General features: G+C 32.8%; 1 protein-coding gene across 2 annotated transcripts in view; it reads right to left on the bottom strand.

Annotated features, from left to right (window-relative positions):
- LOC102674056 (FK506-binding protein 2) overlaps positions 1–19418 on the bottom strand; it is a 103993-nt gene extending 84575 nt beyond the window's left edge. The window contains exon 1 of one of the 2 annotated variants that reach the window (XM_006624705.2): positions 19053–19418. In XM_006624705.2, coding sequence (XP_006624768.1) covers positions 19053–19285 — 233 coding nt within the window. In that variant the 5' untranslated portion in view covers positions 19286–19418. The remainder of the gene's footprint in view (positions 1–19052) is intronic. The other variant, XM_006624706.2, reaches the window with a different exon arrangement.
- Positions 19419–22287: the final 2869 nt, after the last annotated feature.

Here is a 22287-nt window from a genome sequence, read left to right as displayed (position 1 = left end):
CTCTCTCTCTCTCTCCGTTGGTGTGGGTTGGATGGGTTGAATGAATATTGCAAATTGCGTTTAATGTAACGCTCACCGCGGGCGAATATGTACAGTTCATACTAATGGAAACGTATCGTAATATCACATCTGCACTTCCGACTACAAATTGGCTCTTTAAGCCAATACCGCCCCATTACCGTCTGAGTAACTGTGCCCGTGATTATTCCTCGACAATTAGAAACTATAACGCGTCTTATCGCCGCACAAATTCTACGAATTCGCTATTCTACATAAGATATGTTTGAAAATATAAAACTTGGATATAGATTAATTAATGTTAATAACGCCGCGTTCGATGTGGCGGCTAAAGTTGAAGAGATGTTTTGTAAAGTTGCGAGATGATTTCGATTTTTTGATCGAAAGACGATTGTAAAATATATATATATTATATCGATAAATCGCCCGTATCAAACGTGAAAAATGGATATTTAGAAAACTCTTTTCCACCTTCCATATTCATTCATATCATTCCATATTCAGAGGATCCATAACGCGTCATCAGCATCGAATATATTAAATAAATTTTCTTCCTATTCGAGGACATTGTATACAAACTCACAAAGTCAGCTGCTACTTTTTGTAAATTTTATCGCGATAAATAAATAATTGGATCCTGAAAGATATTCCTTTTTCGTGCTTGAGTCTCTGATAATGTGTTTGCGGTTAAAGTTTGATCAAGGATATGCAACTTTTGCTCTTTTTTAAAGTTAACATTATATCACAGTGGAAAATATTAATGTATTAATTGAAATTGAATGAATTTGAAAAATATTAATTCATGAGCGTGTAATGTTGCGTGTACCATTCAAATAAATTTAATAGATTTTTATGATATCGTTATTGAAATCATAAATCTAGGGTCGTAAGATTTATCTCGAAATTTTTGTGTAAATTCTCTGAAAAATATTGAGATACTATCTACCAAGCGATACCTACGCTCTGATATCATGGAATTCCAAATTTCCTAACCCAGAACCATAGGATTGGCCACGAAGTACACAAAGAAGGTTAATGCAATTACAGTTTAACCGTGGGACTACAAACTTCCTAACATTGGAATCGTCGGTAAGAGTACTAATGACCCGCAGGAAGTAGAATTCTCCGACTTTGAAACCACAATTATACATCCTCAACTATTTCGAGTAAACCTCGAGACACGATAAAATTTCGAACTTGAATGCTCATAACTCGTGAAAAAAAAATTAGAAATATATTACAATTTTTCTAAGACAACAAAATTTCGAACTTAATAATGAAATTATATGACTTCTTCTTAAATCTTAGCAAAGAAGGAGTTATAGAAAATATGCCAAAAGAAACTTGAAAATCAAAATTCATAATTTAATCTTACCAATAAATCAAGGATCAAAATCTCACATCCTAAAAGAAGATAAACTCTCTGAACCAAACATTGTATACCAATTTTTACAATACCTTCCCTTGTCTTAAATAATATTTCCACGTAATTTTCATCGATTCTTAAGAACCCTTCTTTTATTCTCCCAATATATATATTTAATATCTACCCCAAATAAAACAATTAATTCTCGTTCATTCAAAGTTTCTTTCGTTTCTTTCGTATTAATATATCTTTCCCCTCCCTCTCGAAAATGAAGTTCTCCTATCTTGCACAAACGATGCGAAAACATTGTTAGGGGACCGTAATCGTGGCAACGTAAGTTAGCTCCAGCGAAGTTGCAATCGAGGATTAGGTAAATACATTTCACGGCGTGGTAATTATCTTGTCACGTTCAGGTCTGCGTCTTCAGAGCGGAATACACGGCGTAAAATACACAGTGAAGCCTCGTAGAATATTCTGACGATCGTGCTTACTGATGGCCCGCCGCTTTACTACGTACTCTATTATGTTGATAGAAAGACAATTAGCCGTTGCGCGACATCGTTGACATCGTAAGGAAAATTAATTGCGAGATATCAATACTTGCCGCAAAGCGGACAAGGCGCTTTGACACAAAAAAAAAAAAAAAAAAAAGAAACCGGCGTTTCATCACTCAGTATTAATACTCGTTTAATTACTTACTATGTACGTTTGATATGCATTGAAAAAGTGTACACGATCACGTACATACCCTCGTTTCATAAATATGAATCGGGGTATCGAAAAATAAATGCCTGTTTCCATTTTACCCGCTCGTAAAATGTAAATTCGTACCCCTGTTTCGGGGGTGTGTTACGATTATATATACACGATAGGGTACGCGTTATCGCGAGCAATCATTTCTTGATCGTGTATCGGTAATTGAAATTTGCGCCAAATTGACAGTATCGAATTAAAGTGCATCGTATGGTCGTTCAATCCGCATATCTAGATGAAAACCGTTACTGCACGCTCGAATTACTGCCACGCTCGATGAAGTTGTTTCGCGTATATGGAATATGCTCGATAGTGGCTCCAATGCTTATATATAGATTCGATTGTTTATCTACTTACATGAGAGATTACTCGAAAGTAATCGAATTAATTTTGGAAAAATGTGGATTGGAAAGATTATCGTAATCTTTAATAAATGAAAAACGAAGATTATTCTAAAATATTTGATAGGAAGGGAAAGAATTTTTGAAGATGGAATGCGCGCATACGCGCGTTGCGACGAGCTTTCAACTTTTTATTTTCCTTTGGACGAATGTAAATGAAATAATTATATAATGGTATATTTATTATTAAAGAAAATTTGAAATATGATGCAGAAGAATATATTATTATTCATTAATTTTGTTCAGAATTGCATTTGCGATGAAAGAATTTACATATATGATTTAGAAAAAGAAAAAAAAAAAAATGGTGTCAGTATAAAAGTATGAAAGTCACGCAATATTTATATTGCTGTCACAGGATGACTTGTTCATAGTTTACGTGTTTGAAAATATACATACTGTGGAAAGCATAGTAAATGAGAAACGAAAACTTTTTTTATTATACAGTATAAATCAAAGTTGCGCCTTCATGAATATGGAAATTGAAAAATGTAGATGACACACAGCAATAATGCAAGTCTCTTACAAATCATGGAAGAAGTGCTCCATATTATACTGATAAAATATTGACAAATTTTTATCAAATTTACAGGAATAACATCATTCTATCAACGATAGACAATAACAACTCGAGCAATACCATTAATAGCCATAAATACCATAAACTTTATTATCAAGGGAATCTAGAAGAAAAAAACTATCAGCCACCAGAGAGAAACGGAAAAAAAAAAAAAAAAAAAAAAGAGTAAGATTCTGACAGGAAGAAAGAATCATGTAACGTTCGATAAAAGACACCGATGACCACAGCTCTTCCACGGTATACCGGGCACGTGGTTGGCGGTCTCTTGGATGCTAGTCCCCAGCCAGGAAGCCGTGCACGACGAGATAACGGGTGCACGCTACGAACACACTTCAGAACGAGTCTATATACGGGAGGGGAGGGGAGGAGGGAAGGACGAAGGTTCACCAAGAACGATAACGCTATCGTGCCTTGCCTCCTCGTTATCGGCCCTTCGATGCCGCCACCCTTGCGTTCACGAATGAACTTTCAAGGTAATCGACTAGAGGGGGGGCTCGTGGTCTGCACGCTAAACAGGCTAGGGGTGCACGTACACCTTCGAACACGCTGTTGCTTCGGCTACGTTGTGGCTAGAACAAACACGGGAAAATTATGGGCCTGCGTCGGCCAACTTGCTCGCGCGCGAATAATTGATCTCGTGAATGGGAACGGGGTTACGTGCATCGGTTTCCTGATGCGACCGGGGTGAAAAGGGGTAATCGAGAAGTTTTTAACGTTGCTGCGTGACTGGCGAGGGGACACGTTACTCAGGAGGGGTGATGAAAATTAAAAAGTTCTTTTTATTTTTTTTTTTCTTTTTCTCTCTCTCTCTCTCTTTCTCTCTCTTGTGTAGCAAGTTTAAGAAACGCGAAGAGGAGGGGATCGAGAAGAAATTTTTAAAAGAAAACGAGATCAATGGTTCGAAGATTTTCTATTTTCTATTTTGTACTTTTCATTTCGAAGCTTGTCTGTTAGTAGTAGTTGGTGTATAATTTATGAAGGATGGATGGATAATCGCATCGATTATTTTCCTTAAGTGGATTAATTAACACGGTAACGAGATTAAGTAACTTTGTAAATAACAAGATAGTTTAGAGCGTTCAAGAGAAGATTGTTTATATGCATTTATCTTGCATAATTTAGCGTAATGTGATATATTTTCTGTATGAAATTTGCAGTATAAATATTAGTTCGTTGTATTTTAATATCTTTATAATAATCACTTTTTTCTTATTCGTAAAAGTATTTGATATTATTGAACAAAATACCGTTGAAATATTACTGCAAGGTATGAAATAATTTATTCTCACAATAATATGCACGATACGCGAAAATTCTCGGATAAAAATACTTAAAAGTATTCCATACAAAAGCAAGAGTTTACTCTTCGAAAAGTTTATTCTTTACGGAGAATGTTTTCTTTTCCTTGCTTTCACTTTTATTATTCTGCCAGTTCTATTCTCCATAATGAAATTCACTGCAGTGAAACCGAGAAAGAAAGAAATATTTTAATGAAAGAAACCGAAGAGGAGCGACTCCGTTGGTGAAATTTAACGCTGGATTTTATTGTTTAATCAAAATGGAATCTCTTTCGAACGTGAGAGCTCGGGCTTTTGTGCCGGTCTCGTTCGACAGAGTTGGTTTCAGCGCGAGAAATACGTGTCAAATTTTTATAGCACGCCTGTCAGTGGAGAAAACATCGATGTAAAAAAATAAAAAAAAGCTGCACCGACAAAATCTTTCTGATAATCCACAATAAAATGCCTCGAGAGCTCGATATATATAGTTTCAAAATGAATTGTCGATTTAAGACGATTCGTTAGTGTTCGCTTCTCCGAAGGAAAGAAATTTTTTCTTTGATCCTTTTTCTCATTTATTATTTATCGAATACACAACGAGAAGTAAATTTTTTTTTCTAACCAAACTGTGATTAATTCCTTAAGTTTAATTAAATCGCAGATTTACGCTTTTAATTGTTTCATTATTTAAAAAATGAGACGAAAAATAACTTTGCTCGTCGAAAGAGTATCCGATTGAATATATATTTTCCTAGTATAAATCACGTTACAATAACAGTTCCAAACGCGGTGTACTACTTCTCGATCAAGATATTGATTCTGATGGAAGCTTGGGATGTAAACATTTCCTTTAGCTTATTCTCGTTTTATTATGAAGGGAGAGTATCAAATTAAGAATTTCAATATTTAGCTTCGTTAAACGAAAGTTGCTGTTTTCACATGAATTTTATTCAAGGAAACTTTTGCATATTATTCATCGATTAATGTTTGTATTGGACTTGGGGAAAATTTACGTAGAATTTCATAATTTTCAAATTTCAAGTTTCCAGTTTCAAGTTTAAACTTTAAAATCTCATTTCGAATTTCAAGTTTTTGAATTTTATAGTAATCTAACTTTCCCATCCCTCGATTTACACGTTAAATATTTTTGAGATAGAGAATTTTACAATATACTATTCCACAAAACAAGGAATACGAACAATAAATAAAAATTATTTCAACTCAAGCTCTCCCTCTTCTTTTATCAAAGCGGCAATACATTATATCTTTATTTTTCTTCTATTAAATACATTTAATGTATCCATTCTTTATATTTAATCATTAATCAATCAGATATGCAAAATTACAATCTGATAAATTTCAACCATTTTTATTCTAATTTCTCGAAAGCGGCCACAGTTTATCAATAATCGATACTGCCTTAATAATCTAATTTCATCGTTGGCGCGTATCTAGCATCAGATACAGCAATTCATCCTGTATCTGACTGCCTGTTTCTCTGTCGTTACTCCCAGTTGTACGTATTTTACGGGTGTATTCGTCGAGCGTGTACTTGAAAGACGGCCCATCCGCATAGAACAGACGTATTCCGCATTAATTTAGCCGCCACTCCCGCAACCGCCCCCCTCCCTCTCCACCCCCTCACTTACATATCTCCGCGTTTCATTTAAACTAAAACACACCGCGGTACACTACTTCCGGAAACTTCAACTTTGCCGGAAAGACAGAGGCAGTGGCGATCATTAGCCCGCGAAATAAAAGCAACTGTGTGAACGGACACGCTGGGATGGGATTCATAAATTAAGTTTGAATTAACAACATCCCGTTTAAGGCCTAAGGCAACGCGACAGAATCGGGATAAATTCTGATTAGAAGCATAACAGAGAGAGTTAGGGTACATATAAATGTGAATTATTGTAACATTTATGGAAATTTTATAGGGTCCCTATTTGTGTTATTGTTTATATTACTTATTAATTAATAATTATTATGTTATATGATTTTGGATAATCTATTCGTGGAGTATAAATTAATAATTTTCTTATTTTTCTTTCCTTCCCTTCTTTTTTTTTTATTTAATGCTACGAGATATCCCTTGGGAGATTGTATATATATTATGCATGGCAATATGCATATTGCATATACTATATTACACATATAAAATTTATACGTACGATTCAGAAGATGAAATAAATTTACGTGTGAAAATAATTGAAAGAGGCATAATAAATTTAATTCGCCCAGAAATTTCTATACTTTTATCATTTCCCGTGATAAACCAATTATAGTTCTTAAACGAATGATTTGCAAGATTCGAGTTATCACGTATACAATCTCTGCAACACGATAATCTCATAAGCAGTGAAACTGTGACAATATCCAAATAGTTATAGGATTTTCATCGATCCATTCATCTTCCACTGTTTGGATCGACCTCGATGCTTTCACGATACTTCTAATGGATACTCGAAACTCGATCGGAAATGACAAGAAGCGGGCAGTTTTTGCGGGAAATGCGAACCGTGGATCGAGAAACTTTCATCATTACTGGGCAAATAGGTCACGCGACAGATGCAAGAAGATGATCAATTACACCATAAAACAGAGAATAAGGGAAGGCTAACTTTTATTCTAGTGCATCGACTCGTTTCTACGTTTTCTTCCGTGACGAAAACTTTTCTTCTCGGGAAGAGAAAACGCGGACAATGGGAGTTTATTATTTTCTGCGTCGAGATCTTTTCTTGTCAGTAGTTTAGTAATAACAATTAATAGTAAAACAAAATTTAACGACATCAGTTTATTATTAAATTCACTCTCCAAAGAAACAAAGTTTCGTATGCGCCAACCCTTTGAAGTTTTCCAAAGTCAAAAGTAACTTTTCGTCATTTTAATATTTTCTTGTTATTTGAATATATATATACAGTCGCAAAAATATTCACATGAATTTTAAATCGCGTTATCAAAGTGAATAAATAATTTTATTTTACGAAACATTGTGAATGGAACTTTTTTATTAATGGAATATTATTTCGAACAGACAAAATCAACCCTTAAACTTCCACTGTGTTATTTTCGTTTCTTGAAGATAAAATATTCAAATTTTAATTTTCTATTATCCTATTATAAAAAATATTCCCAATTGAAATTACATGTGACATGAACAAAAATTCGAGAGTTGATTTATATTTAAGAAAATTTTCCATAATACGCATCAGCTTAAAATCAGATTGTTAGGTAATTACCATTGGAATACTTTTTGATTGACTATACTTGGCCCAATCGAACAGAATCTTAGCAACGACGAATTCCCAAAACTCAATCGGCGAAAATTAATATTCGTTCTCGGATAAATTCCGCGGACGCGATGCTCGAAATTCCGGAAACCCTTAGTTTCGAGCTATTAACACCGACCTGGCAAGTTTCCCTTCGTTCGAGGCATGCTTCGTTAATTTTCTATCACCGCGAGGCCCCGTTACAGCTCGTCCCCAAACAAGGGAAACACCGCTAACAACTGGTCAACTCGATCAATCCGGGAAGCGCTACGCAAAATTGATACGACCCATTTACAAACGGCGGTCAACCTTCATCGATCACCACCGAAATTTCTATGATACACAGCCTGCCAATTACAAGAACGAGTTATCTTGCAGGTGGAACACGAATCGACTCGGTGTTCCACCTGTTCCATATCCGTATCGATTCGATGAACACGGCCCCATCCTATCGATGATAGAATCGTATCTAATCTGTCGAATCGTGGCCGATAACCGTGGACAGGATAAAATCAGATAATGCGCATTGTATAACGGAATAAGCGTCGGATTTCTGTTAATATCCGATCGGATTCCCTTCGTTATGCGTCGTCCAGATATGCGTGGTTTCACTTGGTGGAGACATTTAAGCCGTGCTTCGTCGTTGCATATCCGCTAATGGAACAGTACACGTAGATGGAAATGCACGATAGGTGGAATATTTTCAATCGTGTCACGCGATAGCGCGTAAATAAATATCGATGATTCACGATGCGAAATATTATCTATCGTCTCTATTTTACGTAGAGGAATATTACGGAAGAAGTAAGGAAGTGAGATTGATTTACAACGTGTCTTCGTGTTTTTCATCGCTTGTAACCGACAATTCTTTTATTGTTCGTCGTTTAGAGAGAGAAACAATGTTATATTTGTGTATATTTGTGTATATTTGTTGTTTTTACATTGTTTCTACTGTTTGTACACTTGCTGTTTTTATAAGTTTAAAACGGAATTAAGAATATTAATCATCGAGATGACTTGATTTATTTACCAATTTGATATCTTTTAAATATGTATAGAATATAGTGAAATTCTGGATATATTTGCTGATATTTTATTCCAAGTGAAAGTGGAAGAGTTGTGAGGACGATGTTGAAAGTGAAAGAAGCGAGAAGAATTTTTTCTTATTTATTATATATCAAGAATACGTTGAATCAACGTTTGAACTCGTTACTTGATTGAAATAAAAATTTTCAGATTAATTTTCCTGTTAAAATAATCTTCCAATACGCGATCGAAACAATTATTAAATCTGACCGAATTGATCGTTTTAGTCACGCGTTCCAATCTCGTCCAAGATTTAATCGTGAACAAAACGAGAGAAGATAAGGCGCATCGCGCACGTTGCAATCTCGACAAGCAGCAACTATCGCACGTTCCTGGACATCCGGTTTCATTCCGGCTCTACGTGTTTCATTTTCGTGGTATTTCGAATCAAACTGTAACGCGCTCGGTTAAACCTGTCGATATTAAGCTGTTCTATTTCAATCGATATACAGATACGCAGCAAATGCGATTAAATAAGCTAGATGGAATTATGCATCAGTGATGCACAAGTGGCATTATGGCAAGCGGTATCTTATTTGACTTAATATTTGTTGTAGAAATTATTTTATTCCTTCTACAATAACTGGGTCTAATCTAATTTTAGAAGAAAGTGATTTGAAAGAGAAGAAAATATTACACTTTTATTTATCTTTAAGTAACAATGGCGAAATTTATAATAAAATAGTAAAAAGTATATTAATTTCTTAAACTCTTTTGAAATTTAAATTTTTTGAAAAATCACTATAATAAATTTACATTCGAAGATAATTTATTTAAATAATTTAAAATGATAATTGAATTTTTAACGAAAAATAAATATTTAACTTCGAAACCTTTGGTCTCGTGTATTAATTAATTATGCACAATAGAAATTTCCATTGCTTTCTGAGAAAAATTTAAAATTAAATTACAATGATCCTGTTTATGAGATATTTTAACAATTTTTCAATTTCAGAATTATAAAGAAGAAACGATATACACACTACGATATTAAACAAAAATATCATAAATTCCCTACTCAAAAATTTCATTAATGCGATGCATTTATAAACTTCACGGATATTTTGCAACAATTCACTATTAATAAAAAAACAATTTAAATCGAGACTTTGCATAATCATAAATATCTTGATGTGTATGCGTAAATCGCGAGACGAAGCGGAAAGAATCCAAGGGAACCAAGAAACGGACGGCTGTACAATATAAAACCGAGACAGTCATAACTTCTATAAACCAGACCTTTAACCCGGCAATTGTTCGGGCAGATAAACGAGAAGGTAAGGGAGAAAAAGTGTGATAAGAAAACGAAGAAATACAGAAAGGGAAACAGTTGTGAAACTCGAAGAAGAATAAAGCGACACACGTTTCAATATTCAACTTCTTTGCATCGTTCAAAGGATGTTGTGTACAATGGCCGTGCGTACAATTTACATATTTACTCAGAATAAATTGATAGTAGGATAGATTGATAAATATTTGATATCTGAGGAAACGTGTGTACAGTTAAAAAAAAAGTAGCTATGCTTCTAGAATATGCTTCGTGAATATTTCAAAGATATTTTCGACTTGTTGCTTCAATTGAGAAGTATTTCTATATCTACTTGAAGGTTCTTTCTAACTTGGAAAGCGTTGAATTTCAAATTTAAAACATGAAGATTATAAACTAAATTGGTATCATAATATAATTGGAAATAGAAGATCGAACATATTCCTTGCTGTTCAAATTATTTATTGGAAATCTTTCACTGCGACACGTAAACTTAACGAGATGAAGAAAGTTTCTATAAATTTTCTCATCAATCCTCTTTTCTAAATAATATCTTTTCATTTCAATTAACAACCACCATATTTGTTCCTCAAATATACAGATTCTCTTCCGAATTGAGAAAAGACAAAGCGAAAAAGAATAAGAAAATTACAACAGAATATCAATATCCATTAAATAAGAAAGCCATCATTGCTCGAAAAGTGAATTGCATTCTTTTTATCATCTGAAACAGAGACGAAGCGTTCGTTAAAGTGTACCTATGCAAATCACATTCTTTGTGTCATCGAAAACAAAGGCGAAACTTCCATTGCGGCGTTCCAACCAACACGTTGGGACATCATCGTCCCAAACGTAACCACTCGCATCGCGGAAACGGTACGTTAGCGATCTAAAGGTCTGCCGGTGAACAGCGCTCGAGCAATCCTAGGTGGATCCCGTCCCATTTTTTTCACCTGTGCATCGCCTATGTATTTCCCTTTATTTCCACGCCCACATCGACGACTAGACGCGTTCACCTGGGTGGTGGTACCGATTCAAGAACTCGGCTTCAGAAAACTCGCGTTTGCATCGCGAGGAATAGGAGGCGAGCACGGTGGAAAAGAGAGGAGGACGAGATAAACGAAGGGGCGCGAGCGTGTCGAGGCGGAAAGGGTGGAAACAGGGCGTGGGTTGGAGAGGGTGCATTAAAGCACAGAGCGAAATGTTGGCGGGACAAAAACCGACACGACCGAAGATTTGCTTTGGAAAATGGCGGGCTCGAGAACTCGGCTCGTGGAGTCGAGGAAGAAGAAGCTAAACCCTTTAGCGAAAACGCGGCAAATGGAGTCGATGGATGGGCGACAGCGCCATCTCGTAACTCGTGTACATTGAAAAGGGGACGTCTAAGCGCGGCACAATAAACAGCTGCTCCAAGTCGACCGCGAAGCTTATTGGTGAAAAGAGAGGGGAATAGGAAGACGAAGAAGAGGTATGGGATGAATAGTAATCGACGGGTAAAGAGCATATCCGGGATGAAAGTTTCCCAAAGCTTTTAATCATCGCACCAACTCATCTATCGCAGCTTCTCTATTACGATTCGCGAAACAGAAACGATCCAATTGTTTTTTTTTTTTTTTTTGGAACGAGACCAGGTTTTTTGCGGTATTTTTAATGAAATTTAATTTTTACAAATTTTATCAATTACTAATGAATACGTACATGGTTAGACAATTGTACCAATACGAATTTAATTGAAAATGTCTGGAGTTTATTTGATAAAATATTTGTAGATGTATTATCAAAAAAGTTCTGGATATTTGGAAAAATCGTGCAAAAATAAACGATTTGAAAAGTACATGCGGAAGTATAGTGAAAAGGATATATGCTATAATTAAAGCAAAGAAAGAAAATACAAATTATTCATACGTACTTTAGTAATTAATAAAAATAGTAATAATGAAACTTAGTTATTTTAATTAATTCAATTAAAATTTTAAATCTAAAAAATTCTAATCCTAATTTTTTTGAATATACTTTTAAATTAGAATAATTGCTTGTTCACACTGCTTGATTTAAAATAAGTATTATAAATTTCTAAACAAACATTTTTTACGGTAAATTTACGACAAAACTGATAGCTTTCTAAGTAAAAAAGTATTATCCTTACTCTTCTTCGTTATACAAAATAATCCAGACTAACTTTTCGCATAAATTTGATTAATTGGCACACTTGAAAATTAAAAATTGTTTTGATATTACTTGAACTACAAAAATACCTATAAAACCAGTAATTTATACATGCTATTAAATTCTTTAAACATGCAATTTGACTAATTCCTTATTACTCTCTTATTACTTTTAGATGAGAATAAAAAAAAAGCTAATAAAATTTTGAAAGAAATACATTTCTTAAATTGAACGCAAAAGGAATTGCACTAAATAAATCATTCTAACAAAACAAATATTCATAATTTTAATCCAATTATTTTTTATTACATCCAAAGAAATCAAACTCCCGCAATCGTCTCACAATAACGGAATTATTGTCAAAATAAAACCAAATTACTTGAAATCCTGATATTAATGAGATTCAGAGCTTTATTCTCATAGAAACAATGAATCAGTGTGGATACGTTCCTCCGCGATTTTTCAATACTTGCAATTAAGTAAGTCGAAGATACTCGTGATTCGTCGGAACGGTTTAAACGCGTCGTTAAAGATTGGAAAAGTTGATGCTTTAATCAGTGACCCCGTCAAAATCGTTGGTGGGGTTGGCAATTTCGTTTGGCGAACGTTGCTCCCAAAAAGGAAGTTTAATCGCCACGCGTAATTAGGGAATTAACAAGGCAGAAAATTGCTTGCGCGAGTTTATAGCTGTACATGTATGGGTTACGAAGCTAGAAGACTAGCACACGACAGTTGATGTTTTATGGAGATAAATGAAATTCAAATTTATACTGCGAATGTATACAAGAGACATTATGAATTCTGGCAAAGATTTGGTACTTGTTACTTTCATCGCTTTCGAACTATTATATTCCAATATTTGGATCACTCTTTACTTTTAATTCCATGTCTAAGCTATTTTCTTCTCCTATTTCTATATTGATTGTTTTGTTAAAATGCAGATTAAACGAGTAGATGTGGATTTGAATATTTCCATTAGATATATATAAATGATGTGTATGAAGATTTTATAAGTCATTTTGTATTAAATTCCTATTGCATTTATATGTTAACAAAATTCATTATGGATTAATACGAATAATCATATCATGTACGATTCCTTATATGAATTTAAATTTGTCATAATAATTATAGGAAATATGTGTTAAAATAATTATGGAATTATTGGAGATATCCAATCATAATTATTTTAAAATAATCAGTATTATATCACGATATATTTCCTATAAATTAATTGTGTTTCGATTTGAAAAAATATTACAAATTATAATTGTAATTGTGTTTCAATAAATGGATTCCAAATTACTCAATTTATTTCCACATCTAATATTTCTCATCATCGAAAGCAATGTTAAATATTCGTTTATTCTTTCAACATTAAAAAGCTTTATATATTCCTTTCATTTACACTTTTTCCATACACGTTTCACTTATTCTATTGAATCATTGATAAAAGATCGAAATATAGTTACAGATTCGCGAATCGCTCTGCATTCAATTCAACGACAGCCAATCTTTTCCCCACTTTTCGTTAAGCGTTGTTTACGCGTAAAAATAAGTACAATGCCAGATAGAATTCACAGATCGGTTGAAAAGGTTTTGAAGAGTGGATCCAATTTTTCTATGGCAGTTAGCAACATTGTTCGAGGAACAGGTAAACAACACTTTGTCGACGTGTCGAATTAATCCATGAACAAAAATACGACATATGTTCCATATAAACTTTTCATTCATAGAACCCAGATTTTCTCCTCTTGTTTTAGCGAGTATATCACGACGGAAATGTGAGCAATACGTATTGAACAGAGTGTATCGATGGATTAATTCAGGCTTGGAATGAGCACAGACATTCAAATCTGGTCGTTAAATAACTTTCTCTTTTCGCATTTTTATATTTCTCTTTTAAATTTTTTAATACTAAGCTTCAATTTTTTTTTACGTTTGTGTATTTGAATTAAAATATCAAATAAACGGTATTTTTGTATATAAAAAACTATTATAATGGAAACATTATATTTTATTTATGACACCATATACACCGAGATAGTTCATAGTCTCTCTCATGACCCCCAAACGTGATATTAACTTTTCCTGGCTAGTCTGTTGGCTCCACGATTAACGGTACCAATAACGGCCACACGAAATAATGACGTGGTAACGCGACCATTTTTGATCAAACATTATTTCTTTTTTTTTATTTATTCTAATTATCAAAGAACTTGAATAAAACGATCAGAGAAAACACGAGCGTAACTTTTATTTTAGAAAAAAAATTGAACATCAAATCTAAAATTTTTTATTGAAATATTAATGAAAAATAGTTATTTAAAAGATAATACATATTTTTCTATCCTAATTTATCTTTCTTCGATCATACTCGTTTCCTAATCTAAATTGTATAATAAAATTTAATATTATTATTATTATTAAAGGAATTGTTATATTATTGTATAAAAAAAAAATACTCAAATATGTATATAGATACCTCTGAAGCATTTAAAAATACTTCAATCAATTTTTAATTTTGATACATCATAATCACGATCGTATCACATGTATTACTAGAAAAAAAAAAAATATAGAAAACTCTTTCATTTTTATCCAACAAAAGTCTACACCTCGCGTACTATTCTGTCATAAGCATTCGAAATTACAACGCGAAACGAAGCAAAGAAAGTTGAACGCGAAAAGCTATATGCCACATGCAGAAAAGTATCTGTATCACAGGTACAAAGGGAAATTCGTCTGGTTGACGTGCGCATTTCTTTACGTTTTAATTAATATGAGCATCAAAGCAAGTTCGAAGCCGCCATAACAACTGTGAAGAAAGAAATGGAAACGTTCATAACGACGAGTCTCCGCGAGGAGATGCAAACTTTTAACAAACGATGATTTCGAAACGGAGAGAACGATTATGAAAACAGGCGAAAACACGATTTATCCAGTCGCGATACAATTTCGCGAGTTATTGTAAACTCAAAGGAGTTCGACGCCAATCCTCGCTTGTAATACCGAATTTGAATCACAAAGAGCTGCTTTGTGACGTACGCTTGCGTGAATAAATTGTATGGAAAAATAATATTTCCCAATATGTCTTTGGAAATGATGGAAATTTCGCTAATACCGAAACCGATATTTTTCTACAAGCTTGACGTTCAATCGATCGTGAAAGAAATATTTCTTTCCCTAATCGATATAAATTTTTAGAAATCTGATAACTGAGTATTTGTTAATGATTCAATAATCATCTGTGATTATTTATCGTCGATTATTTGTCGTGTTTGTATTAATAAAATTTAAATAAGGATTAACAAAACACCTCTATGAGAATAAAAATTATTGAAACAAAAATAATTAAAAAAAAAGAGAAAACAAGTAATGTATCTAAGTATAAATCTATAAATTTTTTTATATTTTGATTGATTTGAAACATATATCTATCATTTACAAAAAGTTTATGAAAAGAAATTTAATCTGAAATTTACTTATTAATTAGATAAAGTACAAACTCGAATATAAAGCTTTCAATTAATCTAATAAACTACTCCAAGAAAATACCAAATGAAATAAAACAAGTAGTCAGTATTATCTTTTCCAAGATTAATCCTTCGTTTCTTTTTTCACAGTCTCTAGAGGTTATCCCTCTGATATTAACAATCCTCATATCTCAAGGATAGAAACGAAAAAAATAATCTATCATCGAATGAAGCGAACGATAACAAATCTTGTTTTCTCAAAAATATATTTATAGCTATCATTTACATCATTGCCCAATTATGGAGAAAGACAAAATAATCTCAGATAAACGTAAAACAAAATTTTTCTCTGTTAGATAATTATTTGTCATGCCAAATATAGGCATACAATACTTTGCTAAAAATATTAACAAAACAATTAATTAATATCTTTATTAATGTGAAAAAATATATTTAAATTAAATAAAACTTATAAAAACAGTAAGTATTCTTATTTCTCAAAATGTTAATGAAAGTTTACATCGACTAACCATATTCTTTAATAATTACTTTTCTCCATAGTTGGGAAAACTAATCAAAAAGTAGAACCTATCAGTCTCCAAAAGAACTTTGTTCTCTTTTTCTACTGAACTTTTATTAAAATATATTCGTGCAAGAATCGTAGCTGTTTCCATATAGACATCACTAGGCCGCGAAAATCGCCATCGATCAACCGGGTCGAGAGTTTGTCACCTCTGGATCGAGGAGCAATTAATTCTGGCGAACGACTTCGTGGAGCGGACAGAGGGGCACGTAAGTAAACCGGCTGTCAAATCCGATTTCTGACAAGGCCGAGAGGCCACAATTTGCCTCGTGATTTCTCGTTACCGATAATGAGCCCACGATTCTATTTTAGATGGTGGGAACCTGCCTGTTTCGCATTATCATAGCGGAATCGTAGCGTAATTAACTTTTCGCGTTTGCCACTGATTCTCCAAAGTATACGTTGGAAAGAAAAAAAAAAAAAAATAGGTGGGAAATCCCGTTGTGATATTAGCAACATCATTGTCAGAACATTATGTTTAATTAATATTTACTTGCATTATATTTTCATATGATAATGTGTAACTTTTGACTCTTAATCCTTACTTTTGTTTAATTCTATTTGTTTGAATTTAATGAATTAAATTTAAAAGTTTATTATAAAATTGTATGTTGCACTACGGTAATTGTATCGTGATGTAATTGTATGTGTATTTTATTTTCGCGTATTATATTAATGGATAAAATTTGCAAATGTAATATAATTTATAATTTTCGAAAGTAATATGAAATAATATTTCCATTATCTATACTATATAGCTATTGATAAAAATTTTAAAAAGAAAATTCTATAATTTTACTAGAAGATTAATTCTATGATAAAGAGATTGAAAATCAAAGATGTAAACATTGAATTTACATATAAATTTAATTATAAAATATAAATTATATAATGCAAGCAAATATTAATTAAACATAATGTTTTTTCTTTAATTTTTAATTAGTGAAAAAATAATTTTAAAAATTATTAAATTTATTTCTTGCACAATTATAATACTTTTTTAAAACATATTCACAAAGATTATATAAAAAATTGTCTAAGATAGTACAAAATATTAATAGGTAAGAAAATGGATAAGCACTCCATTTGTTATGTCTATGATAAGAACTATTTTATATATTACTTTACATGTAAGACATGAATATGTTATTACACGACATACTATGCTTATAATTTATACTTATACCGCCTATATTATTTTTTTTTATAAAATGTACAAAAACTTTTTAGCATGTATAACTGGATATATTTGAATATTCGATTTTTATGGAAAATTAACCTGTTGTAAATTACTTTGATCATCAATAATACCATAAATAGTAACCAACGAGTTAAAAGTAAAAACTTTGCATGAACATTAACAGATCACTGATTGGATCATCTATTTATGGTATACAGTGATCGCATTGCCAGACCATACACGATCCAATCGCGTGAGAGCACGTTTCATGTTCGAATGAATCATCGATATATAAAGTTTCCCGCTCAAAGATAGTAAAGATCCACACGAGCCACGTTGACATTATACAAACCTATATGAGCTAATTTTGATTATGAAAATATACTTTTGAAGTGTACAAATCTAATTAATCTCGTTCAGAATTCTCAGAATATAAATATATATAAGTTGAAAATCTACGAGTTATCGAATTTCAAATCGATTATGGAAAGTTTTCAAATAAGAAACAAGACAATTCCAAATATAAAATATGTGATGCAAGTTTATATTAATATAAGGAATATTCTTGAAGATATATTTAACAATATACTGTAGGAATCTTAAAACTGTTTGTTTAATAATTACAATTTTTTTGTAGAAAATAAAAATTATATTACAATAGATATTCAAACTCGAAAAATAATATAGAAAAAGAATATTCATTATATTTTTCCTATCAACTATACTTTCGTTTATTAATAACATAAAAAAGATAGTTATGAAAAAATGTTTTAATATTAAATGAAATATTACAATCATTAAATCATTATATATAAATATATAAATATTATATATAAACGATATTATGATAAATATCACAATGATAATAAGAACCTTGATGAAAATATGATTAATTACAGATAGTTTCTCAAGTATCATTAGAAAAAAATGATGACACGAAAATTTAATATTCTCAAAGAAATTATATGAATCTTGTTATATCGACACCATTTTTTTCCAAGATTTATCTCTGTATATATCTATTTTCAATATTATAATAATCAATTTTCAACATTCATATTATAATATTATAATTCCCTATTTTTATTTTAAATTCATATTAATAAGATGATTAGATAACATACTGACTCTATTTTCTTAATTTCATTAAAATATTAATTAAAACATAATTTTGAAAAATAAATTTGAATCTAATCTAACCTAATCTGATTTTATTAGACGAAAAATTAAAAATAGCCATTTCTAATTTATGAACGAATCCCATATCGTTGACATCATCGCAACCTACATGAAAATAACGTTTGAATCTGGAACGCCAGTTCCTCGAACCATTGCTCCGAAACCAGAAGTTTAACGAATATAAAACGCATATTTATTCAATGAAAAGAGCTCTTTGACTGTTCGACAAGCGGCATATCGAATAAAAAAAAACGTGTTCGAGCACAAACATGTTGGCCACGCAATAGGCAACATTCCATTCCGTGACACGTGTACCACTAACATCGAACTTAACCTCTTAACGGGACAGGATAAACAAACAAAATCATATATTTTATCACGCGTGAAATGCAAAAAGAGATTATTGTTTCTCTTTAAATACAAGTATATTTAATAATGCGTCACTAACCTTGAGTCGAATTTTGTACCATCGACAAGTGTGCCGGTATAATGCATCGTCAGCTGGTCACCAATTTTTGATTTGGCGTCGCATACCTCCGGCACGTACAATTTCTCGACTTTCAGTCCCGATTGGTTTTGATCAGCGCTAGCAAGAACAAGAACGGCAATGAACACGAGAAGCACCGTACGACACATCGCGAGCACGACACCCGCGTTGTTATTTACGAAACGGACAACCATGATTCAGCTCGTTCACTGGCGAATGCTCGTAAGCAACTGAAACGGAGTAGCGCTCTATTCGGCCGAGCTACCTTCGCTTCCCTCTCCCTCTGCCGGCTGGCTGCGCTGTACTTCGTTCCGAGATCAGACGAGCACCGTGCCGCCACATTGCGCCGTCTCATTGGCCCCGCGAAATATGTAGGTCTCTGCCTCGGCCTCTTTTCCCCTTTTCATTCTTTCTCTTTCGCTCTCCTTATATTTTTTTTTCTTTTTCTTTTCCCTCTTTCACTCCCGCGTTTCAATCCTCGCATCTCCTTTTTCCCCTTCCGTCTCGTTTTCTCTCGAACTCTTTTCTTTCTCGTCTACGCTACATCGTCCAGTCTCTTCCTTATTCCATCCTCGTCGCGACTCCGATCCACGATTCGGAGTACTCTAGCGTCGACCTTTCTTTCCTAACACGCGTGTCGGCTTCGTCAACAGACGAAACCTTCTTCCACCCCGGCTCTCTCTTTCTTCGAACATAGAACCCACCGCGTCCTTCTTTTTACGAACCATTCGCGCTTCTTTTCTCTTTCCTTGCGGTATCCAACAGCCTTTCGACTCTCTTGTGATAAACTCTCTTGCCTCGTTGCATTCTCACTACGTGTTTCTATCTGGGTCACTTTGAAATTTGGTCTTCGTGGCGGAATTTATTGGTTCCTCTATGAGAAATCCAAAACTATCCAAAAATTGGAGTAGTTATATTATATTAACTGTATTTTTTAAAGATTTCTTTAAAATCATGTAGATAATCATATGATAAATTTATATCTCTTTTCTTCTTAATGAAGAGTTTTCAACTTTGCTCCAAAATTTATAATGAATGTATTAACATAGTTTCGCTATCATATTTTAATTATATTTGATGAGGTTGAAGTATTTGTTGAAAAATTTATGATAATATGAAACAAACTATTTAAAATTTTGTATTCATGATTATGAACTATGAAAACAAATATAAATATAAATATGAAATATAAGTGAATTTCCTATTTTACACATATAAAATTTTATAAAATAATCTAATCAATGCAAATTCTAAAATTTATACAAATCAATGAAAAAAGAAAAAGAATAATCAGCATAATTGTCTTCTTCTTCTTCTTCTTCTTTTGAAATAATAATATTCAAAATAATTTCATACAACACTGTTTCACCTCTTTTAACAAACACGAAAAATCCTGTTGCAAACATATTAAAAACAAAGATTCGTAAAAGAACATCGACAGAAACGCGTCTCTCGGTATCAAAAGATAAAAAATCAAATGCAGTTGGAAATGAAATCATAGAAAGAAAACGGTGCAGAGTTTCTCTCAAAAGAGAGAAAGCTCTCTAAAAACTTTAACGAAGAAATAAACGTATCAGGATAGCATATTACATTAAAGAACCAAAAAAAAGAAAAAAATCAAATTTCATTCCATCATACGAGTTGAAAGATCATCGCTCTCGTAATTCTTCTTATAAAAGTTTCATCTTTCATCGTGCAACTTTTATAACAAGCTGCGTTGACGTTTGTCTTCGTTAACAATCCTGTCAATTTTCCTGTCGACGTAGTAATTAATTTTCCTTTACCTGTCCACTCATTCCTCAATCCCTTCTCACTCTCAGCCCTACTTACCCATTTGCACGTAACCTCACGCAACATCCTACTGAACTTCGTTCAACCCTCTTTCAACACTCTTCCTCGAACATAATCCTCCTTTTCTCTTTAAAGTTTCTTTCACTTTGACCGCGCGTGATACCTTCGCCCTTTCGTCTTTTTCTTTTTCGCTTCTTCTTCTTCTTCTTCTTCCACGCAACAGATATCGTTATGATGCACCTAACCCTCCTCTGTGCACGTCTCTTTTCTCCTATCTGTTCCGTTATTCCACCCCTTTCTCTTTCACGCTGCTCTCGCCGCCCTACTTTCTTCGTTTGCCAGCCGTGTCACAGCAGCAGCCAAGCGGATTCGAGCATCGCAATACGTCTCTTCTTGCACCAGGAACAAGCCAACGCTGCCACCGACGTTCTCCAAAGTTACATGTGTATCTCGTAACTCGCTAACGCTCCGCTGCCCTCGCTCGCCAAGAAATCCATCCTACCGATTAACGAGGTTTGCGAATTTTACGCGAAAATTAGGTGCACGAGTGTCACTCGGTGAACACTCGACTTGTTTTTTAGAATTTCACGGAACGGTGATGGGATCTCTTCGAGTTTTTCCCTCGAGTTTTCAATTGACACTCGTGTCGAGTGCATTCTTTGAGAAGTGTGTTGAAATGATGAGCTACGATACAGAGGTGAAAGGGTTTTTACGCTGAATTTTAATTTGGTCTCGTTTATAGTTACGTTTGATCGAAAAGAATTGTCCATTTTTCTTTCGAATATATTAAAACTATTATATCGAATACTTTAAAACTATTGATTGGAATATTATTCTATTTTTAAGTAAAAAGGATGTGTGTAAATTGATTGTTATTTGATTTTTTATTTTAATATTGAAATAATAAAGGAGTAAAACAGATATTTTAACTCGAAAACTGTTTACATCGATTTTATACATATTATTTTATAACGTGTAAGGAATTTTGAAATATTGTGTCAGAAATGATGCAAAATGTTTTATTACATTTAATAATATTGGTAAAAATTATTCCAAATTATTTTATTTTTTCGCGATGGTGATGGTTTCGTGATGATTTACATTCCATTAAAAATGTTTTTACAGATTTATGGATTATTAAATATTATGAGCATATTGAATATTAAACAAATTTACGAATTAACTTGAAAATTTTATAAAGAACAAAGGCAATTTAATTTAAAATATCACGAAAAACATTGAACAAGAAAATGACATGTTTCAAATTAGACTTTATTATCGACAAATTGAAGAACAATGAACTGTCAATTAATTCCACAGCTTTCATCAACGAAAAATATTGACGGAGGCAATAACAACTTTCAATTTTAAAATTTATTACTTATTCGCAAGTGAAAACACGATT

This window comes from Apis dorsata, unplaced genomic scaffold, assembly GCF_000469605.1.
Source record: "Apis dorsata unplaced genomic scaffold, Apis dorsata 1.3 scaffold_1097, whole genome shotgun sequence".
NCBI classification, from domain to species: Eukaryota; Metazoa; Arthropoda; class Insecta; order Hymenoptera; family Apidae; genus Apis; species Apis dorsata.
The sequence above is the reverse complement of the archived record's forward strand: the minus strand, read 5'-3'. Positions and strand labels throughout refer to the sequence as shown.